At 45.2% G+C, this 13,476-nt stretch overlaps 1 protein-coding gene across 1 annotated transcript in view; it reads left to right on the top strand.

Annotated features, from left to right (window-relative positions):
* WNT11 (Wnt family member 11) overlaps window positions 1–13,476 on the top strand; it is a 117,091-nt gene that overhangs the window by 56,576 nt on the left and 47,039 nt on the right. Inside the window, exon 3 of the mRNA XM_063951245.1 lies at window positions 11,285–11,520. Within this exon, the coding sequence (XP_063807315.1) occupies window positions 11,285–11,520 (236 nt within the window). The remainder of the gene's footprint in view (window positions 1–11,284; window positions 11,521–13,476) is intronic.

The following is a 13,476-nucleotide window of genomic DNA, read 5'->3' as shown; positions in this document are numbered from 1 at the left end:
GGATCTATGTACTAAGCCTAGTACGGAGATAGAGTGTACGGAGATAAAGTGCCAGCCAATCAGCTCTCAACTGTCATGTTACAGGCTGAGTTTGAGAAATGACAGCTAGGAGCTGATTGGTTGGTAGTTTATTTCTCTCCACTTTATCACTCTCCAAGGCTTAGTAAATAGACCCCATTGTCTTCTCACTGTAATGTGTAAATGCTGATTTAAAGCTAAACTGAGCAGTATTTCATAAGGGGAAATGAAACGCGTAAATAGATGACGGGGGTTGGCCTTAAAGTGGTAAGAGATCTGAATGTTTTTCCTGTTTCCAATATGTACTGTACATTTTGTGGAATATCCCTGCAAAACCATCCACCTAGGCGCCAAATAATTTGCCTGGGGTATCTCTGGGGGTGGAGACAAATTAGCGTAATTGCCCAAATAAGGATGTTGTGCATTAAGGCATTTTGGGACAGATGTATTAAGCCTGGAGAAGGCATAAAGAAGTGATAAAGCAGTGATAAGTGCAAGGTGATAACGCTCCAGCCAATCAGCTTCTAACTCTCAATTTACATATTGGAGCTGATTGGCTGGTGTGTTATCACCTTGCACTTATCACTGGTTTATCACTTCTCCAAGCTTAATACATCTGCCCCAATATTGTGTGGTTAGATAATGGCTTGTTTGTTCCTAGTCTACTAAATCTAATTTCTGTATTCCTGCTATGAGTTGTTAGAAATTGTCACTGATATTAAAACACCACTAATATCTGCTTCCCTAGGGCACTTTTGGCCGCAGCCATAGACAGAAATTACTAAAGGTGGTGCTAGTGCGGACCCTGGTGACTACCCACATAGGGAGGCCACCCTGGTCAGACCAGCCTTGATACCATCAGTCACTGAGACCGAACTCACAGGTGGAGAAGCGACACTAATAACAGTGGTGATTTCCCCATTGGGCAGTTGAGGCATGTGCCTAGGGACGCCACTCGCTGGGGGCAGCACTCAGATGCTGGTTTTATTAATGACTATGACACTTCCCAATAAATACTGCGTGTGTCCCAGCCAATCATGCTGCACTCAAGATGGCACATGGTACAGTCCAGTGGGAACGTTTAGTAGTTACCGGGAAGTGGATGGAACAATCAGTGTGCGTCCGCGCCTGGGAGCTGGTGAATCAGCTGCCTGTCCAGCTACCAGAGGAATCTTCCTGACTTGTTGCAGATGCAACGCAATATGTGACCCATCCACACCCCACTCAAGATAGCATACAGTACAGGACAGTGGAAATATTTTAACCCTTTATGACCCATTTCATGTTTCTGGTGTATCTTAATGATGGCACTGGTCAAGCAGACGAATGAGGCCCTAAGTAACCCCCCAAAAATATAGTTTTGTTTTGTGTGTTTTTTATTATTGAATCATTTTTTGATTAAATTATTATTAAAAGTATTATTTCATTATTAAATATTATTATTATTATTATTATTAATAATAATAAAGCATTTTAATGATGTCCATTTAAATGGACAAGGGGATGTAAAAGGGTTAAAGTCACTGGGAAATTTTGTACTTGCAGAATTTTACCTGGTATAATCTTGTTTCACTACTGTCTGTGCTGCTGCTCCCCCACTGTATTATGGGGGTCATTCTGACTCGATCGCACGCTGCAGTTTATCGCAGCCGTGCCATTGAGTCAGAACTGCGCAAGGCCGTCGGACCGCTACAATCGCCGCTGCCTGATTGGGGGAGGGGGGGCGGAACGGCGGCCAAACACGGGGGCGGACTGCAGTGGCTGCATCACGTCACACGCAGCCGCTGCGGGCCGGGGATCGATGAGTAGCTCCCGGCAAGCACGCTAAAGCTGCGCTGGTCGGGAGCTACTCTTGAAGTGCAAAGGCATTGCCGCTGTGCGATGCCTTTACACTTCTGCGAGGGGGGGAGGGCGGCACTGACATGCGGGGCGGACTAGCCCTGTGCTGGGCGTCCCCCCGCATGTCAGTGTGAATGATCGTAGCTGTGCTAAATTTAGCACAGCTACGATCATCTCGAAATGACCCCCTATATTATACTGCCAATCACCAAATTAGGACTTAGAAACTAATCATGAAAAAAATAAAATTCTGGGGCGGAGGGTGGCCTTTAATGTTGTGCCTAGGGTCAGCCTGATCCCTAAATCTACTTCTAAACAATATTGCACTTTTATTTTCTAGAGAATGTTAATTGAGTCTACAAAGTTCTAACAATATATAAAGTTATATAACACTGTATCTCACTGTCTGGGCTTAGAACGCACGTGTACCGCATCAATGTCACTCCGTCTGTCCTGGTAATGAGAGGTGCCCTTTCGTCTTTCCTAAAAATGATGAATAACGGCAAATGTTCCGGGTTTTCCTTCTTGGAATGAGCGACGCTTCTCATATCTTCTTTCAAAACATTGTGGGATTTTGAAACCGAATGCCCAACGAGGGGTCACAGATAGGGGCTCCTTTCAGTCCGCTATAATGATCTGGTGAAGGACTGTGATCTATGTGAAAGTATGGCTTTGTTCTCCTGTCACCCGATTCCTAGCACCTTGACGTGTGAATGAAGAGGGTGAGATGTGACATGGAGAAGTGTTATTCCTGTGGTGACACAGCACGGTGTCTCTAAATATATATCGCCCACATTCATCTGGCCAGATCCGTCCCAAGCCTGGACCTTGCTCCCAGCTCCCCCTGGTCGCTTCTTATTAACCACTTCATGGTCTTACAGTAGATAGAAGAACCTGATCAATCCTGTAAGGCCGGCACAGGCCGACATGAATCTACTTTCTCAGCCACTGTGCATTGGGGTACGGGTTGTTGGGTCGACCGCACTTAGGTCGACAGTCATTAGGTCGACCACTACTCGTCAACATGCAGTAGGTCGACATGGTTGCTAGGTCGACATGGTCTATAGGTCGACGTGTGATAGGTTGACATGAAAAAAGGTCGACATGAGGTGATATATATTTTTTTTTCTAATTTTTTTGGTGTTGTTTTCTTCATAGAGTGACCGGGAACCCCAATTAGTGCACCGTGTCCCCTCGCACTACCGCTGCGCTCGGCACAGGTTACCGTTCCCAATTGTAGTCCACGTGGATCGTAAAGTATGAAAATGTTGAAAAAAAATTAAAAAAATTGTGAAAAACTTATGTCGACCCTTTTTCATGCCGACCCTGCACATGCCGACCTATAGACCATGTCGACATAGCAACCCTGTCGACCTACTTCATGTCGACCAATAGTGGTCGACCTAACGACCGTATCCCGTGCACTGTACAAGGATATTTTTGAACTCCACCAATCAGTATATTTTGTTTATAGCATGTTTGCAGAAGATCCCAAGAATATTTTTGTATTGTTAAAAATCACCAGTCACTGGGGGGTAAATTTACTAAGATGGGAGTTCTATTTAAGATGGGATGTTGCCCATAGCAACCAATCAGATTCCAGGTATTATCTTCTAGAAGGTGCTAGATAAGTGAGAAGTAGAATCTGATTGGTTGCTATGGGCAACATCCCATCTTAAATAGAACTCCCATCTTAGTAAATTTACCCCTGGGGGTCTGCTGCACTTGCAGTGCAGTACTGATGAAGCAGTAGTTATCCCAACCAGTGGCGGATCTTGCCACGGGCAAGCAGGACTTTTGCCCGGGGCGCCGCCTTCCGGAGGGCGCCGGCGCCATCCGGAGGGCGCCGCACCATGGCAAGATCCTCCACTGTCAGTGTGCGCCCCAGCAGTGTCCCCCCGCTGTGCCCCCCCTCCCGCTGTGAGAAGGGAACCAGACGCTATGCGTCTGGTTTCCCTTCGTGGTGCTGGTCCTCCCCCGCTCTGAAGAGAATCAGACGCTAAGCGTCTAGTTTCCCTTCATGGAGAGGACCTTTGGTGTGCGGTGCGCGATGACCTCATCGCGCACCGCACAGCATTGTGGCATAGACGCTAGGGGTCATAATTGACCTCTAGCGCTTATGCTGTGCTATGGGAGAGACGTCATGACTGACGTCTCTCCCATAGATCCGAGGAGAAGAGCGGCGCCGGTCTGCAGGGTCTGGAAACAGGAGCGGGGTACAGTAAGTATACTTTTTTTTTTTTCATTTTTTTTTCAGCGGCGCTACAAATGGGGGACGTGACTGACCACGCCCCCATGTTAAGCCACACCCCTAACTTTTGCCCGGGGCGCCGCAAGGGCAAGAACCGGCCCTGATCCCAACCTATACTAAAAAGAGTCCGGCCACAGAGAAAACCAATGCTGTGTACCCTCAACAATTTTTTGTACAATGTATTCCCGAATTGAAACAGATTAATATCAGAATACATTGAAATCATTCAAGATTTTTTTTTGAGGTGAGATAATTACTACTGCTCCAACTCTGGGCCTAATTCAGACCTGATTGCTGTTGTGCGAAATCGCAAGGCGGCCAATTACCGAACGACTGCGCATGCGTACGGATCGTAATGCGTCTTTTTTGATCGCTAGGCGAACACATGCTGATTGACAGGGGCCCTCATTCCGCGTTGTTCGCTCGCTGCTAATTTTAGCAGAATTGCTAATAGGCTAAAATCCGGCAGTTCTGCGCATGCGTATGCATCTCAGGACGCACGCGCTAAGCAAATTTACACAAAACTATGCTATTTTACTCACAGGCGAATAAAGCTTTTCAATCGCTATGCTGATTGACAGAAAGTGGGAGTTTCTGGGCGGAAACTGGCCGTTTTCAGGGAGTGTGCTAAAAAACGCAGGCGTGCCCGGTAAAAACGCGGGAGTGTCTGGAGAAACGGAGGAGTGGCTGTACGGACGCTGGGCGTGTTTGTGACGTCAAACCAGGAGCTAAACGGACTGAGGTAATCGCAATCTAGGAGTAGGTCTGGAGCTACTCAGAAACTGCAAGGAAATTGCTTTCGTTAGCAATTGCTAATCTTTCGTTAGCAATTCTGCTATGCTAAGATACACTCCCAGAGGGCAGCGGCTTTGTGTTTGCATTTCTGCTAAAAGTAGCTAGCGAGCGAACAACTCGGAATGAGGGCCAGGAAGCGGACATTTGTGGGTGGTAACTGGACGTTTTCTGGGAGTGTCCGGAAAATAGCAGGCGTTCCCAAGCAGTTTCAGGGAGGGTGTGTGACGTCAGCTCCGGCCCCGATCAGCCGGATTGTATCGCACTGTTTGAGTAAGTCCTGGGCTACACACAGGCTGCACTGACTGGAAAAATCATTCGATGGTGAGCGAGTTGCGAACGTATTTGCAGCTGACCAGCGTATGCAAAGCTTTTCACACGGCGTACGCAGACTTTCACAGGGCGGTTTTTCACTCTGGGCGGCGACTAACCGATCGCAGACCTCTGCAAATTTGCAGAGGAGCGGTCAGGTCTGAATTAGGCCCTCTATGTGTAAAGTGGAACAGAATGAGAAGGGAAAGTTGGTGGGGTCATTTTCAGAATGAACATGTAGTTACTGGAGTCTTTGAGGGGAATACATACTATTTACCGGGATCCCATCAGGCGGTCTCGTGATTGTTACCCCTTTGAGGTGACCCATTAGAAGGAACGCAGCACCCCAGATAAGTTTTTATTTTATCAGAAGATTGGGAAGTCTGCGGAGATTCAGTCAATGTTTTGTTTGGAATTCACCAGAGGATTATTTTCTGTATTGTGGAATATAAAACGATGAGTTACAAGACGAAAGGTGCCGGCTCTAAATGCCAGCGCACTTTTAGATCCCAGCATGAATTTAAATATGCCTGTGATCAGGGCCGCCACCAGGGGGGGACTGTGGGGACTGGTGTCCTGAGCCCTTACAGAGAGGGGGGCCCACTCCTGGCTCCTACCGCCAATACATGTAGAGCTGCACCAGGCTATAAATTAACAGTAGGCTGATGCGCAGGGACTGCTTCTTAAAACAAGTCTTATCTACGCATCCGCTCTCTGTGAACCGTTCCTGTAGGTCCTCAACGTACTTCATGGGCGACGCATTGCCGACATTAAATGTAGAAGGTGGTCATAATAATGTGACTATACTTTTCATTGTGGATTGGTTTAAAATTAAATGGAAGTCCTACATTTCTTTGTTAGAAAGTTTGTTTTCTTTAACTGGTAAGAAGATGATTTGCAAACGATGGAATAATTTCTCTGCTGCCTTCTGGTAGGAAATAAGCACCAATTACAGGTGTTTCTTATACCGCTTTCAGATCGCAATGCCCGGTCCCACCAGGGGAATTGGAAACAGATCCTTACCAGGTGGGGTTGCCATCCGGGGGCGGGGATAGAGCCAGCATCAGGGGCAGGTTCAGAGGCAGTGCTGGGAGATGAGATCATCTCCGTGCCGCCTCGCCCTATGCAGTGAATGGGTACCGGGCTGCATCGACCTGACCCAGTAATAACCCTTCTTATAACCCGGTTTGAATTTCCGGGTCAGGTGACACGGGATTTCTGGAGTGACCCTTTCACACTACACTGCGACCCGTGTTGACCTGGCAATATACCGGATCGATACCGGGTTATTTGTGCGGTGTAACTTACCTACTTTGTGCTGGGTATTTCAGATGTGATGCCTGTAGTATATTCATATAGTATATTCCTGGCTATTGCACTTTTCCCATGTGCTGGGCAATAGGACAGTGGGCCTAATTCAGACCTGATCGCAAATGCAAAACCATGTGCACTGCAGGGGGGGCAGATGTAACATGTGCAGAGAGAGTTAGATTTGGGTGGGTTATATTGTTTCTGTGCAGGGTAAATACTGGCTGCTTTATTTTTACACTGCAATTTAGATTGCAGATTGAACACACCCCACCCAAATCTCTCTCTCTCTCTCTGCACATGTTACATCACCCCCCGCAGTGCACATGGTTTTGCCCATTAGAGAAAAATTTACTTTTGCGATCAGGTCTGAATTAGGCCCAAAGTACTGTAGGCCGTATTTAAATTCTTGCAGTTTTCTGCAAAACAATTAACTCTTACGAGCTGCAATGGATGCCAATTGTAATCCTTCTTTAACCCATTGGGAGCAGGAAACTTAATATACAACCTTGCAAATCATGTTATCATATTATCACATGGAGGATATGAATGTATACTGCAAATCTGAGAGAACATCTCTTTTAACAGACAAGTAAAATAAAAAAATACAAGCTGACTAATCTAAAATAATTACTAATAAAAAAAGTGGTTCAAACCATGGAAGGTTCTCCACTGATGGTTTCATGCCATTGATGGAAAGTACAGATGGCACCATCAGTGGAGACCATTGTTATCTAAGACCATTCTTAGTTGTCTAAGACCATCCATTGTTATCTAAGACCATCAATAGTTGTCTAAGACCATCCAGTGTTATTTAAGACCATCCACAGTTGTCTAGGACAATCCATTGTTATCTAAGACCATCCATAGTTGTCTAAGACCATCCATAGTTGTCTAAGACCATCCATAGTTGTCTAAGAACATCCATTGTTATCTAAGTCCGTCCATAGTTGTCTAAGACCATCCATTATTATCTAAGACCATCCTAAGACCATCCATAGTTGTCTAAGACCATCCATTATTATCTAAGACCATCCAAAGTTATCTAAGACCATCCATAGTTGTCTAAGACCATCCATTGTTATCTAAGACCATCCATAGTTGTCTAAGACCATCCATTATTATCTAAGACCATCCATAGTTGTTTAAGACCATCCATATTTGTCTAAGACCATCCATTGTTATCTCAGACCATCCATAGTTGTCTAAGACCATGCATTATTATCTAAGACCATCCATAGTTGTCTAAGACCATCCATTGTTATCTAAGACCATCTATAGTTGTCTAAGACCATCCATTATTATCTAAGACCATCCATAGTTGTTTAAGACCATCCATAGTAGTCTAAGACCATTCATTGTTATCTAAGACCATCCATAGTTGTCTAAGACCATCCATTATTATATAAGACCATCCATAGTTATCTAAGACCATCCCATAGTTATCTAAGACCATCCATAGTGGATTGCACTGTTCAGTGATGATTAAGGGCCTAATTCAGTAAGGATAGCAAATTCTGCTAGTTAGCAGAATTTGCTATCCTTCTCTAGCATCCTTTTCCTAGCGTTGCCTGCCCTCGCGACCGTCTCCGCCAAAGCACGCGGAGCGCTCGTAAAATTTCCGGTTGGATCGCGTTTTGCGAACCAACCTGAATTAGCCCTAAACGTGATGTTGTATGGTGTAAGTTTCCATTTGTCTTTATTGCCATTCAGTCATATTCTTCTACTAGAGGCAAATATCCCTTGTACGCAGGTTTCGTACACAAAAAGCCCTGTATAATATAAAAAAGATTCATAAACCAAACAATGTGCGTGCGCCGCAGGCGCGTGGGGACAAATGGGCGTGGTCACGCACAATGATATAACTGATCTTGTAATTGTGCCTTTTGTGAGGTCCAGTGATCTAACATGGATACTGTATGTACCAATCACACCATTGCCACCTCTAACCACTACCCGCCGTGCCACTGTAGTCGTATATTGCACATTACAGTGATATGGGAGATGGCACCATTATGGGTGTTGATAGACTATCTACACTGTCTATATGGGCAATCGTTAGGTTGGCACCATATGGCCAACATGCATTAAGGCCGGCAGGGTCAAAAGGTCAACAGTGGTTAAGGCCAACGGGGTCAAAAGGTAGACATGATAATGCTCGGCACAGAAATGGTCGCCACATTATTATCCCCACATCCTATAGATTTCATGTTCTGTGACCACCATCAGTACAAACAAGTGTAGTCCACATTGATAGGAAATCAAGCAAATGTTGGGAAAATGTGAGAAGCCCCCCAAAAAGTGTCCACCATTTGTGTGTCGACCATTGCCCTGTCGGTTGACCCTAACTAGACAGTGTGCATCTGTTATCCAGATCATTATTACTACAGATGTGGACTCTGTAACCCAAGTGACCCCAGATAGAGAAAGCAACAAGACAAATAAAGCGGGGTAGCTGCCCAAACCAACCAATCAGCTTCTAACGGTCACCTAATGGACTGTACTAGATAAATGACCCAAACTGGCTGGATGCTTTAGGCAACATCTCCACTTTATCTCTCTCCAAGGCTTTATCTCTCTCCTCCCTAGTATTATAACTGTACAAAATCCAGTTTGTAGGGTACAAGTGTGATACATCATGCTTCAGCTCTGGTTGTAGAAACAGTTGTCTTAAATAATGCAACAAAGCAAAGGTTAGATTATGGGGGGTATTCAATTAGCGCCAAAATCACAGCAATTTACCATGATTGGGTTTTCACCATTTTAGTTGCAAAAAGTCAGTTTTCGCGGGCATGCGGATTCCCGCGATTCACCCTATTCATATGTAAATTAGCCAAAATGGGATTGCAGTGAAAATTGGTGGTGAAAGTGAAAAGTGAAAAATAGGTAAATCGGTTCGTACCCACCAAAAAAGCTAAACTAACATCGGATAACAGTATAAAAGTTTATTATTGGTTATAATACAAGTATTTCTGGTACTTAAATTGGGTCAAATGGCTGTTTTATAGGCATTTTTTTTAAAATGTAAAAATATCATAGAAAGCGTTTTTTCGGGCAAAATAAGTACCAAAATTAAACGTGGGGTGCATAAAAATGGGTATAATTATATATTTGGGTCATTTTAGGGGACTTAAAAAAAAAAGTGGAAACAGACCGATGATTCCAATCTGCAAGTCTAAAAACACTTGTCCCACTCATAAAGCACCCCAGTATATCTGTCCCATACCTTGTACCCCAATTTCCAGCATTTTGCACTTTTTCACCCCAAAAATGCCATGTCATTATTGGGCAATTAACAATAATTAAAAACTTCTAATTGTCTAATTAGTCAATGAGCGGATTGTCCCAGGGTTCAGAATCAAATCCCGACATTTTTAACTGAAAATAGGGATTTACCCCAAGTTTATCACCTGCTCAGAGTTGGTGAATGGAAATTTGCGGTAAAATTGCTGCAAAAACATTTTTTTTTGCGGACAATTGAATAGACGTTTGGCAAAATGAACACAAATTGCTGTAATTTTGCGTCTTTTTACCGCGAAAACGCATTTTCGACAGTAATTGAATACCCCTATATAATATATGTGTATGGGACTTTTACTTTCTGCAGTCACTTATGTGCAGTTGCACCAGTTGTTACAATTATATCTTATCACTTTTAAAGTACGAATTCTAGTGGGCCCTACACACTGGGCGATAATACTGAAAGATATGATAATACTGAAAGATCTTTCAGTGTGGAGGCACCAGCGATGAACGATGTGCGGCCCGCGCTCGTTCATCGCTGGTGCCCCGTCGCTTGTGCATGAAGGCCAATATGGACGATCTCGTCCATATTTGCCTGCACTGCTATGGAGCTGGGTGACGGGGGGGAGTGAAGAAACTTCACTCCCCCCGTCACTGCCCTCCCCCCCCACCCCCCGCAGCCGGGGTCGCCCGTCGGCCGTATCCGCCATCGGGCAGCTCGGCGGCGGATCTGTCAGTGTGTAGGGCCCATAATACACGGCTTTGCAGGCCTCGGAGTACTTGCCTTTTAAATTTTCATCCCCTTCTGACACTTTTACTAAATCTATGGGGTAAATTTACTAAGGTGGGAGATTTTTAGAACTGGATTATATCTAATATCTGCTAGAAGCAGCTAGATAAATGGTAAGTAGAATCTGATTGGTTGCCATGGGCAACATCACCAGTTCTAAAAATCTCCCACCTTAGTAAATTTACCCCTATGACTTTATGACTCTATGGGGCAGATTGAACGAGTGATATTATCGTTATCACTCGTTACTAATCTTATATGGTGCTCCAACCAATCAGCTCCTGTCATTTTTTCAAACATACAACAGTCAGGAGCTGATTGGCTGGAGCACTATTTAAGAATAGCTACGAGTGATAACAAGGATATCACTCGGTGTTAAAGCTGTGCTTTTTATCCATGCCTATACATCACTCAGTAGAGCTGTTTATTTTCTCTGGGATACAGCACATAGCTGCTTTCTGTACACAGTAGTGTCCACTGTACATCGCACACAGAGCTGTGCCGTACCTCAAGGGGACTGACACAAACGGTGCCGCATGATGATATAAACACATGACTGAAAAGCTCAGAGATATAAAGCAATGCGCACAGTCAGAGCTGCAGGAAGGTTTGTACTGTACTTATATACCCCACAGCTGGCGATTGGTAAAACAATATTACAACGTCACATTATAGGGATATAATAAAGTGGACATGTGGTGTAATATTCTGTTGTATTTATTTTCCTGCAGAGCACTGTCCAAGACTTCTGCATCCCTGGCCCTCAATCAGACCCAGCACTGCAAGCAGCTGGATGGCCTGGTCTCCTCGCAGATGCAGCTCTGTCGCAGCAACCTGGAGCTGATGCAGACCATCATCCAGGCGGCAAAGGAGGTGAAGAAATCCTGCATTAAAGCCTTCTCTGATATGAGGTGGAATTGCTCCTCCATAGAACTGGCACCAAACTTCCATCAGGATCTGGAAAGAGGTAATGCCCTGCAATCCAATAATAAGCCTGCACTGCGTCTCAAATCTCCTAACACTATAATGCACTTAAAGGTCCTTCCAACAGCTTTGTTTCCCGATAGTGTAATAACAGCAGTCCCTGGTGTTCCAGCACTCCCTGCCAAATGCTGACACCGCACCGGTTTTGGGTATTAGTTGGTTTTGGAGCTCAGGTTTCCGCGGCGGTACTTTAAAGCCTTGGAGTTTTCAGTATTAAAGGGGATCTTCTGTAGGATCACTGTGCATCATTGTAGATCAACTGTAGATAACATTTAGCAGAATACAGAGGAGAAATAACAAAGCTTGGAGAGAGATAAAGTGTCGAGAGATTAGCGACGAACCAATCAGCATCTATCTGACCTTTTACAGGCTGTGTTTGAAAAATGACAGGTACTTTATGTCTTTCCACTTTATCTCCAACCTTTGATACACCTTCCCCTCTGTGTCAAATATAGGGGTTAGGAATTTGGATTGTGGACTTTTGTGTGCTTAAGGATAGGGTTCGTTATTGAATATAACAGAGAGGGGCTTGTGTATGATAAACATAATGGGGGTATCTGAGGGGTTTTCCTGGGCTGTACAGATATGTCCCAAAAGCGTCCTATTAGTCCACCTGCTTGCCCATAACCTCTGCATCCCCCCCAGGTGCACCACTGGTCTCCACCAGGATTCTGTAGTATCTGTCTTCCTCAGACCCTCGCTCTGAGCTTCGGAGAAGGTGCGGGGACCGTGGTATGTGCAGTGAAGGCCTGTTTGACCCCCACCCCCTTTAGTGTGGGTCCCAGAGACTCTACACCATTGGCCCTGGTCTGAGTACACAATGTATAATATGGCTCCTCTACTAGGCAGCTTTCATATCACTGGTAATTCTGTGTCTGTAAGTAAATTCTACTCTTACTGGGCATGAATAGGGCAAACGTTCCGGCTGAGCCTTGGACTGATCCCAGACACTCCCAGTTGTAGCACAATGGGTCAGTAATGGAAGTATCTATATTATCAGGTGATTTATGTGCTTGTATTCTCCCCCAGTCCAGCAGTAACCAAGCAGTGTGTGGCTCTCTGTAGAAGTCAGTGACTTCTCAGAAGTTGGCAGTATGCAGACAATTTTCCCAGTCTTCTCGGTTTTCAACTCGGCTTTTACATCACAGAGATACAGACAAATAGCACAATGACAATGAATCACCGGACTCCGCTGCCTTTGTCCAAAATGTCTCCTAAGGGGATCGTTTTCCCCCTCACTCTAATAATTTATTACAGGGAGTAAAGTGAATTCTGACTACAACATAATGGCGGCCTCCTCAGACGTGGAGAGCGGCTGTGGGGATATCTCTGTTTTGACAACAAGCAAATGATCCATCATGTCTGGCAGTTTTCTGGGAATACGACACATTATCCAGAGAGAGACAGAGACAGACAGAGGGGGAGATGCACTAAGCAGGGAAAAGAGTGGAAAAGTGAGCCAGTGGAGAAGTAGCCAATGGCAACCAATCAGCTGCTCTCTATAATTTTATAGTATGCAATTTATAAATGTTACTTCAATGCTGATTGGTTGCCGTGGGAAACTTCTCTACTGGCTCACTTCTCCACTCTTATCACTGCTTAGTACATCTCCCCATAGAGAGAGAGAGGGAGAAGGGAGCAGAGAGGGAGAGGGGCATATAGGGAGAGGGACAGAGAGAGGGAGAGAGGGCTAGAGAGGGAGAGGGGCAGAGAGGAGGAGGGGGATAGAGAGAGAAAGGGGAAATGAGGGAGAAGGACAGAGAGAGAGAAAGAGAGGGAGACGGGGATAAAGAGAGAGAGGGGGATAAAGAGGGAGAGGGACAGATGGAGAGAGACAGAGAGGGAGGGAGGGAGAGAGAGCCGGAGAGGGGGATAGAGAGAGAGGGGCAGAAAGAGAGAGCGGTAGAGGGACAGAGAGGGAGAGGAGGACAGAGAAGGA

Source organism: Pseudophryne corroboree, chromosome 2 (genome assembly GCF_028390025.1).
Source record: "Pseudophryne corroboree isolate aPseCor3 chromosome 2, aPseCor3.hap2, whole genome shotgun sequence".
In the NCBI taxonomy this organism is placed as follows: Eukaryota; Metazoa; Chordata; class Amphibia; order Anura; family Myobatrachidae; genus Pseudophryne; species Pseudophryne corroboree.
Note: the sequence above shows the minus strand (reverse complement) of the source record. Positions and strands in the feature narration are given on the sequence as shown.